Here is a 15,958-nt window from a genome sequence, read left to right as displayed (position 1 = left end):
ATCTGTGTGTATACATTTACAAGTGTGTGTGTGTGTGTGTGTTTCTGAGGCCACACACACATGCATGAGCCGTCAACCCCTAGAGCCTCCACCCTCTCCCTTTTTCACGGCCTCACAAGCCCCAAGCCATGAGTGAAATGTGCCACGCTCCGTGTGTGTGGGTGTGTGTGTGTGTGCGAGGAGAGCAAAGCCGGCGTGGCATACTAAAGGCGGTGAGCGATGCTATCTGGTCTCCAAGCTAAGCCTCTGCCTGCCCTACATTAGCGCACCTAAACCTCACCGCCTGTCAATCACGGAGAGAAAGAGCCTGTTGCCAAGGGAGAGGGTGTTAGAAACCCCATAATATCCTCTGCTCTGATCTTGCATCAGGTGAAAGGGATAGAGGGAGAAACAGACAAAAGAAGGATAGAGGGAAAAAGGAGGAGAAAATGGGAGGGATGAAAAACGTGCTGGGGAAAAGAAAGACAGTAACAATAACGCAGCGGTGAATGGAGCTTTGAGCCGGAGATGGAGAGTGTGGAGCCCAATTTCTCCTCTCCTTTCATCCAGATATCTCCTCGCCTTTCTCTGGGTACCTGTAGCAAGTGTGTGCATGCAGCCCAATTACAGCGCTCCCTTTCAATGCCCCATAACACTACAGGTTGCTCGAGGAGAGCCTATTCACAGGCCTGCAAACCTATTCCAGTGCTATCAACACATCAGCGCTCCAGCACTGATGTGTTTTAGAGGGATAATAGATAAGGCAGCCGGGGAGCCAGACGGATTCAGTCTGGGTTAAAATCTAAAAGCAAAACAAGCAGACAGAATGTAAGCTTCTCCTGCGAGATAAAAAAAAGAAAGTTACTTTCAATATGTACAGAAAATTTGCTTTTAATGGCCCAGAGCTTTATAAAGGGTTTATAAAGTAGGATCTTTGAATGGGATTTTGGTTCAATGCCTGAAGTAAGACTTTCATGTTTTGTTCTACAACATTAAATATGTCAGTAAATACCCCACTTTATTTTAATTTTTTTAAGCTTTAAAGTGTCTTAAAAAAGGCCATTGCTAACAAGGGGTACAAAAATTCAGGCCCAACCCGACATGAAACCACTTAGTTTGTGACTAAGCCTGATTCAAAACATTAATTTCTGCTGGAAAAAAAAAACATTTAATACAAACTAATGTATTTCACTTCCTGTCGTCCTTCCGTTATTCGGGGTATCCACAGAAGATTACTGTACCAAATAATTTCATTAGACACGACAAAACTCTTTCCATGCCTGTGGGAACACTGGCTACTTCAAGAGCTGGCGGCAGCGCTGCGTCTCACCCACGGTGATTTGCGCAAATCATTAAGGCTGCTTTTATTTTAGATCAGGAGCCAGAGCCAGGAGGCAGACACTGTCTCCACATTTAAGACTACACTTAAGACTTTCCTCTTTGATAAAGCTTATAGTTAGGGCTGGCTCAGGCTTGCCTTGTACCAGCCCCTAGTTAGGCTGACTTAGGCCTAGTCTGCTGGGGGACCTCCTCTCTCTCTCTCATCCTGTTACTGCGTGTCCCTAACTCGGCTTCTTCTCCGGAGTTTGGGCAGAGGATCAAAGCTCTACTTTACAACATCGTTGTCGTAGTTAAGTTCACGCAACAAAGGCATGTGACCGTGTTGTAGTTTGTTTATAGCCTGACTTGTAGCAATTGTATTTACGCTTCAAAAATCAGAAAAGCGGAAAATTCTTCCGGGCTGGCCTACAAAAGAAACATCATCGCTGCAGCACTCTACTCTGAATCAGAAATTCCAAACTCATCCTTGTGCTGGTGGGGAATAAAACATCCATGACTTTCAAAGCAGCTGCTCATCAGCGTTGAGTTCAGCTGTTATTACATGAGAGAAACAAACCTAGAAGATAAAAACTATAAATAAGCACGGATGTCCTCAAAAGACCACGCACACATGTAGCACAAACTTTTTCTACACAAAGATTAATGTCTTGCTACAACATGGGAGCAGAAATCCTTCAACTTGATGCATATATTCGGGGGACTGACAAGAGACTTCAACAAACCCCAAAAATCCCACACCTCCCATAATGCAGCTCAATATCAGAGTCATGGACAGGATGACACCCACAGGTTGTAATGCTGAAAGAAATGAAAATAAAATGGGTCTTCACTCCATATTTACCTTTCTTCAGGTCAATTTTTATCTTCTTGCCTCCCTTCCTGCTTGTAAGGTTGGCCAGGCCGGGCACAGGGCTCCTACTGGCCTGGGGGCTCTGGCTGCGGGTCCTGGGTGTCGGGGAGGAGCTTGCCGCCCTGGCAAGAGGTGTTGGAGAGACTCTCTCCAAGGAGCTGTGCCCAGACTGGAGCTCCGCTGGCGGTGTGTTCAGGGCAGCTGGCTCTGGGGTCCTGGCACGCGCGTCTGGTCGCCTCACTTCGAGTTTGGCGGTGGTTTTGGTGTCTTGTTTAGGTTCAGGCTGGGGGTCGGTTTTAGCACGGACCACCATCGGACTCTTTGTTTTTGCGGTGGTGTCTTTGGCGTCACCGGTGAAGAGCTGACCTATGAAGCTCTTCTCGTAGCGCAGCTTGTTGCCCACGGGGAGGACCTCCAGGCGCACAGTGGGGCAGGTCATGGCCTGGCGGAACACATCCTGTGACCTGGGGAAAGAAATTTTTTACTTTACATATGTGATTGTGGAACACTAAGACAGACCAGACCAGTCGGAGAACACAGACGACTGGAGAGCAGAGAACGAGGAGGCTGAATGAGGCTTGTGCATCGTTAATGGAGCTGTATTTCAATTTGGATCAAGCACGGAGCGACTCCTCCAGCTGGTATGGGACGCTGTGGCCCCTGTCAGATGGGGGGAGACCCGACAGCAGGCTCTTATTGCAGCTTTAATAGACCACTATCAGCACAGCATTCACACAACACAGACGACACAGTGGGACGCAGTTAAATGGACCTATTCAGCTCCACTGCAGAGAGGACGAGAGAAAATGGAGAAAGAATGAGGACAGGAGGTTTTAGGTGTGTGTGTGGAAAAAATAAGGGACAGAGAGAGACAAACACATGCACTCCTTTGTGAGAGTAGATGTTGGGATGAGATAGGAGAGGCAGAGAATGAGGAGGATTTGTCTTTGGCTGATAAAAGGAAGCAAACTGAGTGATGGGTGAGGTGTTTCGCTACAATGGTGGCAGAGTGTGTGGGAGTACACACACACACACACACATGCACACACAAACAAAAAAGATGTTACTTTTCTGCTGTTGTAGCTTTTGTTTCACCTCCTAATAACACCCTCGATGCTTAAAGACGTATTTCACTGCTGAAGAGATGTTAGTCGCCAACTCATTTTAAAATCAATAATTGGGTTTAAGTTGTTTTAAGGAGCAAAAAGTCAAAATTTTCTGATTCAAGCTTTTTTGAATGTGGATATTTTCTGGTTTCTTTCTTCCTCTGTGACAATGAACTGAATATTTTTGGATTGTGGACAAGACAAATCATCTGAGGACGTCATCTTGGGCGTTTGAGAAACACTGATCACCGTTTTTCACCATTTTCTGACACTTCATAGACAAACAATGAATCACTTAATCGAGAAAATAATCAACAGATTAACTGACAGTTATTTGTCTTTGTTATTTGTTGATGCAGTCGCAAGACACAAATACATTGGAGGGTGACAAAATGCAAGTTGCTTTTGGCCAACTCGTTCTAGAACAATATAGCAGACAGCAGGTTACAAACAATCTTGTATTACAGCTCAACAGTACAATAAAATCAACCCCGAGAAAGTGTGTCAGGCTTTGAAGCCACTTTTCACAATTTAATTACATCTGTCACATAAAAAAAACTTTTTTTTAACCCTTTGAAACATGGAGCGACATCACTTTTCTTGTGCTGCTTTCAGACGCCTTTCCCAAGTATTTAAACCTTTGAACCCTGAGCTAAAATGTTCCACAAACTGCAAAATAAATAAATAAATAAAAAAGATAAATAAAATAAATTTAGAAAATTTAAAAAAAAAAAAAAAAAACTAGGAAAAAAGAAAAAAGCTAGGGCAAAACTATTTTTATGATAATAATAATAATAATAATAATAATAATAATAATAATAATTAATATTATTGTTATTATTTTATTTTAAAATTATGTTATACAATTATTAAATTCTTAAGCACTCTTTCTAGGTCCTTGTTTGTTTTTAACTTTCATTCTTCTTCTTTTTTTTAACAATTTTCTTGTTTTTAATTTTAATTTTTTTTTAAATTTTCTCCATGAGTAATGAAAATGGTCCAACTCGAGGGGCGGCACCAAGCATGCATTTGAAAATATCACTGCACGCAATTGGATAACACTACGACCAATCACAACAATACACGGGGTGACGCTTAGCTACCAGCGGAGCTAACTGGTAGATTAGACTCTTGCTGTATCGGGTCGGCAAAACAGCAAAAATGTCCTTCTTGCAAAGGAAAGATTCGAGCGCCGTCTTCTGTTCCTCTTTTAGAGAAAAAGCCAAGTCTAACTCGTTCATTGTAGCGGCCAAAGCCGTTTCAAACAACTGGTGTTCATCCGTAGCCATCTTGCAATGTTTACTGACTGATTCCGGACTTCGTCGTAGCAGCGCTGTCGTCATCTGTTTAGCTCGCCTCTGGCGATATCAGATACACAGATGTAATTGGTGCAGCTCGGCTCCAACGGCATGGGTAATGAGCATCATTACTGATTGCCAGAGTGACTCGCTGAGTAAATTCAAACTGTGCTCTCGCGAGAACTCTGGATTTCCAGGGTATTCTTCCCATATTCTTAAAAGAAATCAAGCCAATTTGCTCAGGTTTCAAAGGGTTAAAAAAGACTTTCTTGACCAGGTAGACATCTGTAAATCAGTGGATAAATGTTTTTGAGCGTCACTGGTTTCACTATCAGAATTTGTTCCATTTGGTCCAATAAAATTTTTAAAGTCAATAAGAGACACATGATCATTTTATCCCTATTCAAGTTAGTGCAGCGCTAAACTGGAAGTAGCCACTGTAACCGGCAGAAGCAGTACCAGTCATTCGGATAATATTATATGTGGGGGCTGATCTTTTTCGGCATCATGCACCACTGAGCATCTTTTATAGACATGATGCTACATCCAGTTCTCTTTATACATCTATGACTAATATATGTTTTTGAAAACACTCTTGTCTCAAATCACATACTTCCGTTAGCACGCTTCCATGTAGTATACTATATGCACTATGTACTTGTTGGCGTAGTGTGGGAATTTCGACTGGGTAGTGTTGTCTCAAACCAAACACAGCCGTTGTGCACTTACCGGAAATGACGACCGCAAATTAGCTAGTTAGCAAACTAGCGTTATCGTTCGCGGTACCAAATCATTACAGGCTGCTTAATTAACCCAGTAAACATACTGCTGGCTTATACCTGACAACAGTATAGTGGTGCTTAGTGCAAAAGACACATGTATTTGTACAATGCAGTGACGTTCACGGTCGCACAGTCCTCGGCCGCCATTTCCAGTTTGAAAAGTGGTCCCTCCCCTTCCGCTACGTAGCCAAGATGGCGACCATTGAGGGCGAGAAGTGTCCATACTTCCATACTCAACTTCTTGACCGTTTTGAGTGCACCATCCGGGTACTCATAGTGCACTGCATTTTTCCATACTTCTCAGTGTGAACGCACTTATGCACTCAAAATATTAAGCGTAAGTACAGAATTAAGCGATTTGAGACACTCGTACTTCAGACGAGCCTGGTTTTACTGTTTGATCCAAGTTTGAGAGAGATAGGAAAAGAAGGAGATGGAGGGGTGGCTCTCTCTCTTGCTCCACTTCAATAGTCTTTGTGCCCGAGGTGGTGGCAGGCATACAAAAATGAGGAAGTACAATCTGTAGTTTGAGCAACAGCCCAAGAGCAGGTGGAAATCCACAAATGAGCAGGGGAATCTGGGTGCTGGCAAGATGGAGGGAAGTTGTTTTACACATACTACCGACACTGTCATGACACAAAGCTAGTTGAAAATCAGCGAAGTACCCCTTTCAAGTTCAAGCTGGATTGCTAAAAATCTAATTTAGCAGTTCAGGTGATGACAGATTCATAAAACACTATCAAACCTCTACGTCACTCCTTTCTGATCAGACATTAGAATCTTATTGCCGAGATGTCTGTGTTGGTGCTGATGCTCATCCCAGCATACTTACTGTGCGAAGGTCTTGTCCTGAAGTGGTGTGTCATTGATTTGGACGATACACTCATCCTGCTGGAAGAGATTCTCATTCATGGAGCGGCTGTTTTCCTCGATGCCTTTAACGTGCAGGCCCAGGGTCCTGGCAAGACACACACACATACACACAGTGTAGGGTGAATATGAATTCATGGAGGTAAACACATATATGATTACATGCCAAAGCTTATGCATTTCTATGAGTCAACATGGCCATCTGCCTCGCCTATGAGTGTTTGACTGATTACAAGAGGACGGAGGAGAGTGTGTATTTGCACAATATGGATGCATCTGTGTGAGTGTGTGCTTACCGTCCACTGAGAGAGGAGCAGTAGGGGATCACATGGATTCCCAGGGGTCCCCAGTCACCTGGAAACTCCACTGAGCGTGTCAGGGTGCTGTCAACAAAACACACAGTTGCCGTCAGAAACACACACTCACAGACATCTTCAAAGATACTGGGAGTCAGGATGCACATAATGTACTGCATGCAATCATAGAAACACTGATGCAGTGATGCACAGCTGCACACGCAAACTCCAAACCTTTGTATGTGCAAGCTCTTCAAAATAAATTAGCATTTTCCTCCGGGCTACACAGAAAGGGATACAAATTAGCTTACAGGTAGCCCTGCCAAACATCAGAAAAATGTGTGTGTAGGTGGGTGGGTGTTTGGGACGCAGGTGGCTACTTCAGCCTTTATCTACCTGCTTCTCAACCACCCAATCTAGCCGCTGGACAAAAGAAGAGAGCAGGAGATAAAAGAGAAATGCAGATAGAGGAGCAGATAGAGATGAAACAGACTGAGCGTCTCTAATAATCTCCATGGAGCTCTGAACTGTGGCTTTTAACAGCAGATAAACAAGGACAATACTCCAAAAGATAAAGAGGAAGGGAGCTGCTTTTGATACCGGATGGCTGAAAGAGAGGACCTGCATGATGGCAGCATGGAGAAGATCACAGGAGATGAAGGGAAAAAAATCCGACTTTGTTTGTCATCAAGAGAAGTCATGTTCTTCAAGTCATGTTTGCAGGGTGCAAGGTTTATGTGAAAGATTTTGAGCACACAGCTGTTTCGCTAAACATTAAAGAGGACCTATGATGCTTTTCTTTATTTTCTGTCACATTACATACACTGCCACTATAGCTTATGTCATGAAAACATGTAATCATTGCTGCTGAGGTTGGTAATTGCTCCCCAATTTCAGGTCATATTCCAGCTAGAAACATGTCTAGTTGTGAGGATTTCAGTTTAGAAGCTTTGAGCTGTGATTTTTTCATGGCAAAAAGTGCCACTAGACTCTATAACAGTCATTTCCCAACTGCAAGTACACCCTTACATGTAGCTACATGCTAATTTCAGGGAAACGTCTAAACTTGATTACCGATTTTGTTCATTTCTTTTTGATTGAAGATCATGTTCCTGTTGTTATGTTTAGAAGCTTGCGTTCATGATTTTCAACAGGTAAAATAGCGCTGTATACATTCATTAATGGCTGCAAGTACACTGCTACGTGTCGCTACAAGCTAACGTCGGAAATGTAATCTTGGTTGCTGGTGTTGTTAATTTCTCTCTGATTCCAGATCATGTTCCTGTTGGAAAATATCAGATTATGTTTAGAGGCTTGCATTACTGATTTTCCACAGGAAAAGTGCCGCTGTATGCAGTCATTACCGGCTGCAAGTACACTGCTACATGTAGCTACAAGCTAACGTCAAGGAAACATGTATCTTGGTTGCCGATGTAATTGCTCCCCAGTTCAGTTTATATTCCAGTGAACATGTTTAGTCGTGAAGATTTCAGTTTAGAAGTTGTGATTTTTTCGTGGCAGAAAGTGCCACTTTACTTTATTACAGTCATTCCCCAGCTGCAAGTACACTGTTACATTTAGCTACAAGCTAACGTTAGGGAAACATGTAATCTTGGTTGCTGGTGTTGTCAATTTCTCTTTGATTACAGATCAAGATTATGTTTAGAAGCTTGCATTTGTGATTTTCAACAGGAAAAGTGCCACTGTATATATTCACTATCAGCTGCAAGCACACTGCTACATGTAGCTACATGCTACTTTTAGGGAAACATCTAATCTTGATTGCCGATGTTGCTCATTTCTTTTTGATTCCAGATTGTGTTCCTGTTGGAACATGTCAGATTATGTTAAGAAGATTGCATTAGTGATTTTCAACAGGAAAAGTGTTGCTGTATGCAGTCATTACTGGCTGCAAGTACACTGCTACATGTAGCTACATGCTAATTTCAGGGAAACATCTAATCTTGGTTGCTGGTGTTGTTAATTTCTCTTTGATTCCAGATCAAGATCCTATTGGAACATGTTAGATTATGTTTAGAAGCTTGCATTTGTGATTTTCAACAGGAAAAGTGTCGCTGTATGCAGTCATTACCGGCTGCAAGTACACTGGTACATGTAGCTTCAAGCTAACATCAGGGAAACGCGTAATCTTAGTTGCTGATGTAGTTAATTTCTCTTTGATTACAGATCGTGTTACTGTTGGAATATGTCAGATTATGTTTAGAAGCTTGCATTAGTGATTTTCAACAGGCAAATTGCCGCTGTATACGTTCATTAGCGACTGCAAGTACACCACTACATGTAGCTACAAGCTAACGTCAGGGAAACATGTAATCTTGATTGCAGATGTTGTTCATTTCATTTTGATTCCAGATTGTGTTCCTGTTAGAATATGTCAGATTATGTTTAGAAGCTTGCATTTGTGATTTTCAACAGCAAAAGTGCCGCTGTATGCAGTCATTCCCCAGCTGCAAGTACACTGCTACATGTAGCTACATGCTAATTTCAGGGAAACATCTTATCGTGATTGCCAATTTTGTTCATTTCTTTTTGATTCCATATCGTGTTCCTGTTGGAACATGTCAGATTATGTTTAGAAGCTTGCATTTGCAATTTTCAAGAAAAGTGTCGCTGTATGCAGTCATTACTGGCTGCAAGTACACCGCTACATGTAGCTACAAGCTAATGTCAGGAAAAAATGTAATCTATGTTGCTGGTGTTGTTAATTTCTCTTTGATTCCAGATCATATTCCTGTTGGAACATGTCAGATTATAATTAGAGGTTTGCATTTGTGATTTTCAACAGGAAAAGTGCCGCTGTACGCAGTCATTACCGGCTGCAAGAACACTGCTACATGTAGCTACAAGCTAACATCAGGGAAACATAATCTAAGTTACTGGTGGTGTTAATTATTTCCCGATTTCCAGATCATATTCCTGATGGAACATGTGAGGTTGTGAAGATTTTAGTTTAGAAGCTTTTATTAATTATTTTTCACAGTAAAAAGTGCACCTACTTCGTTGCAGTTATTCTCCCGGCTGCAAGTACACTGCTACATGTTCCCTTGACATGCTAATGTCAGAGGAAACATGTAATGTTGTTGCTGCTGTTGTTAATGTCTTCCCAATCTTGGATCATATTCCTGCTGGAACATGTCCCGTTGTGAAGATTTTGCTTCAGAATCTTTTATTGGTGATTTACAAAAGACCTGAAAATGCTGACCAATCAGAGCAGCCTGGGCTTTTGTGGAAGAGGGCCTCAAAGAGACAGGCACTTAAACACTTAAGTGTTTCAGACAGAGAGTGAATAGAGGTATATTCGGGCAATTAGTCTGAGAAAAATCAAGTATTTTTTGAACATTAAAGCAAGTTAATGTTCTCGTAGAAACCCAAAATACAGGTATAAACCTTAAAGATAAGCAAAATAGGTCCCATTTAATGATAAATGTGTTTGGTAAGAAGATGTAGAAATATTAAAACACTGATTGAATGGCTCTAATCTGCCTTTAAAACAAGAATTCTCATTACTTCTACCTATAGGAGGCCAACCAGGAATGTTTAAGTGTCAGCAAGCGTGATATTGAACTCTAAATTGCTCCTGGGGGGGATATTGTAGGTCTCTTTGGTGAAGAACTTGATAAAAGGCTGACTTCACATAATTAAATGAAGTGAAAACATTTGCAAGAGATAAGAAAATGTCTCAATCTCATCCAAGAACAAATCAAAAGGTTTTCCGATATCAAAAGTATATCTGCCTGATTTTGTCTCCATGAAAAATGCGAAAATGTATTTCTACAAACTTCCAAATAAGAAGTGAAGAAGAGGCACTTTATAAAGACTGGGACTTAATCCAGACAGAGCATGATTAAAGACAGAATAATGCATGTCCTATTAGGATAAGTAATAACTGGCTGTATGTACATCATCACAACTGGCCACTTCATCATGAGAAAAGCTCATGTGAGACATTCTCTGCATTGTCATCTACTTTTCTCCTTCAGCCTCTGAACTAACAGCATGTGGGAAAGTGCTGACGAACGGTCCAAAAACAGTGATCTCAGGTGGAGGCCAAGAACATGAAGGTTTTGTTTGCTCCAAAGTTTCCCCGCATCGCTTTCGCAATCCAGAAAAAAGAGTGATGAGGTGTCTGCAGACAGCAAGAAGAAGGAAAGCGGGGAAGTTCAAGGTTTATGTGCTTCTTAAGCGTACACAAGCCCAAGGACTAGCTGGGATCATTATAACACACTCCTCTGTCACTGTCACCCCGCTCTCGTTAACCTCTGCCACGGTCACACACGTACTGTACACACACGTCTGCACGCGCACACATCCAATTTGCATTCTTATTGCTACATCTATTGCACGCTCACAAACACCATCAGTCACATTCCTCTAAATTGAATTCACGAATACACACATGCATCAAATTTACATCTATTAGAGAACACAGTTACATCTAAATTACATATGTGCACAAGGATTGCACGCAAACACACACACACACACTTACACATGCTGTTTGAATTTACTTCCAGTGATGGTAAACAATCAGAGCAGGACAGGACATACATGCACAGGTACAAAGCTGGTCCTGAATGATGTATATGCATTCACACAGTGTGCATGGAACAAACATACACGCGCACACACACACAGCTTCAGCCCATTTACATTCATATAAAAACAAACGGCAGCACAAACAAGCTCATCAGAGGCAGCCGTAGCTTGTTAGCGCCACACTCTAATATGCAGAATAGCTCCGCTCACCCATTTTAGCATCCCGCTGACACAAACACAAACACAGTCATTCCACTGGGGGGGAGAGAGAGAGAGAGAGAGAAAGAGAGAGAGAGAAAGAGAGAGACGAGGGACAGTGGGGCGGATGAAAAGAGCAACGAGGAGTGAGACAGATGGAGCTCCCACTCTTGGTTGACTTCCTCTACATCAACGGAGGCCGAGTGCCTAACAAACTCGCGGCCGGGACTCGCTGAAAGTGTGCCCTCGCTCGCTCACCGCAGCTTCCTCAACCGCCAACCATCTGTTACCATGGCAAACTATCTGTGAGAGCCGTGCCTCCATTGTATCACAGTGCTGTCAGGACACCACTGCACTGTAAAATGCTGAAAAATCACCATCTGCCGCTGCGGCCAAGTCTTCTTCCTGGGTTATTTTTAAAAGAACAATCTTTTTACTTTTGTCACGGGCTCGCCGGGCAAACTGAGGTGAGAGGCTGCGATGGAGGGGTTAATCGTTGCCATAGCTACTGCATGACTGACAGCCCGGGGAAGTGAAGATAAAACTCCCATCATGCCGGAGGTCTGCGAGTGACGTGCCCAAAAACAAAGGTGGAGGTTGCCATGGAGAGATGTCTCTGCTCACCCACGTACTGTACAGTGCGCTCATTTACCCGACACACATGTGCGCACACACATATTTGACAAGTGAGTCTAACTTTAACAGGTCAGACAGTAGTGCTGCTGCTGATACACGAGGAAGCACAAGGTTTTTTTAGCTCACATCTCAAATAAGACAGAGATAATAAAACTCTCTCCTTGTGCTGAAATTGAGTATTAAAAGCTATTTGTTAATTGATTGTTTAAAGGGAAGCATTCAATGCCGCCATTTAAATACAACTTCCTTTTAACTGCTCTAAAAGTTTCTTACCAGTTTCAAATGATCCATCCATTCACACCTGTGGCCTGCACACTTGTGGCGGCCCGCTACAGTGTTAGCATTCGCCATCCCATATTGATCATCTATTTTTGAAGCTGAACCATTAATTTGGAGCAGGACACAGGCGGAGCAGCAGAACACTAGGCGCAGTGAAGGTGGAACTTAAACGTTCGCACTCTCATTTTAGCTTTGTTTATCGCTTTTCCAGCATACTTCAGATGCGTTCCCATGGAAACGGCACACTCCACAAGTCCAGCGTTGGGTCTATTTTGTGTAACTGCAGCTTCAAACTTTGCTCTCACTCGCCTCTGCAGCAGCTGCTCCTTCAATCCATCAGTCTGATCTGATTCTGTTGGATGCCTATTTTGGTCTTAATTTATTAACCAGAGCACTAACATAAAAACGTTTCTTCCTCTCTCCAAGAGAAAGTCAAAAGTTCTATTTACAACCACAGGAAGCAGGAAGCGAACTAAGTGATGTGTTCTGTCTGTGTGTCTGGTTTACTATCAACTGATCTCCACTGCTCCTTTCAGTACTGTGGACAGCGTCGCTGCTACACACACACACACACACCTACATACACACCCCCAACACACATCTAACAGCGCTGGATGGAATGCATTCGACGATCAGTCGACGATAGGCAAGACTTGACAAATCTGATTTAGAGATCTAAGTAAGGGACGCCCCCACCAATCACATATAAGCCTCACTCAGTGGGTGGAACACTGGCGTCCCAGTGGGACCCTCAGAGTTTGATTAATCAAAGGAAAAACCAACATATTAATCAATAATGGAAATCACGAGGTGCAGCCCTGCTACTTAACATATTCACGGCCCTGACCTTTCCCCATCTGGACCAAAAACACAGCTGTGTACGACTGCTTTACATTTTCAGAACTCCTTTTAGACACTTTTCTGATCCTGTTGTTCCAGTGTCTTCGTCCTACGCTGAGGCTTTTGAACCTGTGTATGAAATCTGCCAGACACGTCAGACGTCTTGTCATGATGCAGACAACTTTCACACTAATTAGAACAAACACCACTCAGAGTGTCGACACAGCGGAGTGGAGGAACTTCTCTCCAACTCCTCTTCAAAATTCACCTTTGCTCCAGCACATACAGATAAGAGCCCACCCACCACACACACACACACACACACACAGACTGTCACACACACCCGTGGGACTGTTTAATCCAGTCAGTGTCAGGCTGTCAAACAAAGACTGGAGCGTTAATCCCAGACTCCAACACCGCACCGCATCCAGCTACAGTAGGATCTGTCTGCTGCCGCCAGGACATCTGTAAACACACAGACACACACCTGCACACACTCTTACCTAAAGTTTACTTGGCTCATCTTGGCGGGGGGGTCGTCTGTGCGCAGGCGGTCCAAAGCGCCTTTCAGTACATGGTTGATTTCCTGTTAGAGGAAAAACAGACAAATTAATTCAACATGATAACAGCTACGGTGACAAATTAACGTCTATGCTCACACACACACACACACACACACTAAGCAAACAGGCGAATACAAGGAGGCCCGTCGCCAATTAGCAAAACAATCTAACGCCGCCATCAATCACCTCTGCAGACAGCGAAGAGAGAACGACCGCCGGACGCTGAGCTCCTACCACACGCCGCTGTCCTTCCTTCACTCTATGTACATTTCTATCCGTCTACCTCTCCCTCCCCCCTCCCTCCATCCCTGCCCTGTGTCAGGCAAGGCTCTATTTTTAAGTCGGCGAAATCAACAACCCCGGGGCAAACGAATAAAAAGCAAGAGAAATGTGGAAGGAGAGGAAGAGCACGACGGCGTCAAACTGTTGCGAGACGCTCAAACACACTGGGAGAGAATTTGCCCCAAATGGTTAAAGACAAGAGGGGTGCAATTAGGTCCTTCTGCCTTGTCACTTTCATTGTGTCACAAATACTAATGGCTAAAACGCACCCGCCCACCAGCCCGCTCCTTAGCAACCCCCTCCGCCACACCCAGCTCCCCGGTGGACCCTCTGTCACACAGCGAGTAAATATATGCTTCAGAACACGCACACGCTCCCACGCATACGTTCCCTGCAAATATAACCCAATGCTGCAGAGCTGCAAACATAAAAATGGAGTCTTCATGAACACACACACACACACACACACACACACACACACACACACATATATATGCTGCCTGTACAAATACTGACCCACTTATCTGGGCAGGGTAAGATTACCCCACAATAGAGCGCATGTGTGTGCGGGGGCAGAAGCTGGAGGCTCCATTGTTGCTGTGCATCTTCCCGCAACGCCATTAGCCAACACACACAGGCTCCTCCACTACATACACACACCGTCGCCACAGAGGAAGGTACTGACACACAGCCTTTAGGAACACGAGGCTGGCAGGTGAACACATGTATACACTCAGAAACACTCTCACACATGCAGCTGTACATGGATTTTACCATGTAACTGAACGCACATGTGGTTCAGTAACATAAAAGCCCTTGTTTGTCTGACACACTACAGCTACAGCATTAAGATAAGGCATGTTGGGATGCACACACACACACACACACACACGAACCTGCCTTTCCTTAATGCCTTAAAATTAAGGGATCACGCCATAATGCCCAGTGTGAATCTAATCCCTGATTGAGAGCACTCCTGTTTATCTAGACATAAAAACAGCAGCCCTCCTCTTTCGGCACCCCGCTGGTGCTCAGCCAATCAGCTCGCCTCACTCGCTGCTCGGATCTCAGTGCACAAAGAAGAAGAGTCTGTCACCACTGCCTTTACAGTGTGTCTGTAACAGTAAAACCTTAACCTCACAGTGATCTGTAGCATTGTACAGTATGAATGTGATTATCACTGCTCACCATCTCTTGCTTGTTGCACCACAACTTTAAACTCCTGCTGAATTATCTCAAGATGTCGTTTTAGCAGGAAACTGAACATAAACATTGGACCAACTGTCAAACATGGCAGTGGAAAAAACCCTCAAAACTGTCTTCCAGCTGCTGTCAGGCAGGCTCTTCTGTCCTCAGTGTTCTCGAAGGAGGCGAAATTAAAGCCTCTTGGCTGAGCCATCATGAGTAAAGTTAGGCTAGCTAACTGGCTTTTTAGCTAACGATCAAACTATGTAGGCTTTTTTTTTCTTTTCTTTTTTAAGGAATACAGAGCAGCCGATAGATAACAGTTTTCTCTATCTTTTAAAGCCAACTTACAAGGTCTTGGAGGCCAATAAAATGTAATTATTTATTTCAATTTAAGTGAGCAAGGATCTCCACATTGATTAAACTCCATTAAATTTTGGTTTAAACCTAGTTTTTCTAAACTCTGATAAGAACTCAACTTGTGCTGTGTCTCAAATCGCGTACTTCTGTACTTACACTTAATATTTTGAGTGCATAAGTGCGTTCACACTGTGAAGTATGGAAAAATGCAGTGCACTATGAGTACCCGGATGGTGCACTCAAAACGGTCAAGAAGTTGAGTGTGGAACTATGGACACTTCTCGCCCTCAATGGTCGCCATCTTGGCTACGTAGCGGAAGGGGAGGGACCACTTTTCAAACTGGAAATGGCTGCCGAGGACTGTGCGACCGTGAACGTCACTACATTGTACAAATACATGTGTTTTTGCACTAAGCACCACTATACTGTTGTCAGGTATAAGCCAGCAGTATGTTTATTGGGTTAATATAGCAGTCTGTAATGATTTGGTACCGCGAATAATAACGCAATTGCTAGTTTGCTAACTAGCTAATTTG

At 43.3% G+C, this 15,958-nt stretch overlaps 1 protein-coding gene across 2 annotated transcripts in view; it reads right to left on the bottom strand.

Moving 5' to 3' along the window:
* Positions 1-15,958, bottom strand: part of pard3ba (par-3 family cell polarity regulator beta a) — a 206,772-nt gene that overhangs the window by 131,274 nt on the left and 59,540 nt on the right. The window contains exons 1-5 of one of the 2 annotated variants that reach the window (XM_050063014.1): positions 13,782-14,128; positions 13,536-13,618; positions 6,523-6,609; positions 6,189-6,314; positions 2,162-2,634 (exon numbers count right to left, since the gene is read on the bottom strand). In XM_050063014.1, the coding sequence (XP_049918971.1) occupies positions 2,162-2,634; positions 6,189-6,314; positions 6,523-6,609; positions 13,536-13,555 (706 nt within the window). In that variant the 5' untranslated portion in view covers positions 13,556-13,618; positions 13,782-14,128. Of the gene's footprint in view, positions 1-2,161; positions 2,635-6,188; positions 6,315-6,522; positions 6,610-13,535; positions 13,619-13,781; positions 14,129-15,958 lie in introns of those variants that run through there. The other variant, XM_050063013.1, reaches the window with a different exon arrangement.

The sequence above is a fragment of the Epinephelus moara genome, chromosome 15, assembly GCF_006386435.1.
Source record: "Epinephelus moara isolate mb chromosome 15, YSFRI_EMoa_1.0, whole genome shotgun sequence".
Lineage (NCBI taxonomy): Eukaryota > Metazoa > Chordata > Actinopteri > Perciformes > Serranidae > Epinephelus > Epinephelus moara.
This window is presented reverse-complemented; position numbering and strand designations above follow the sequence as displayed.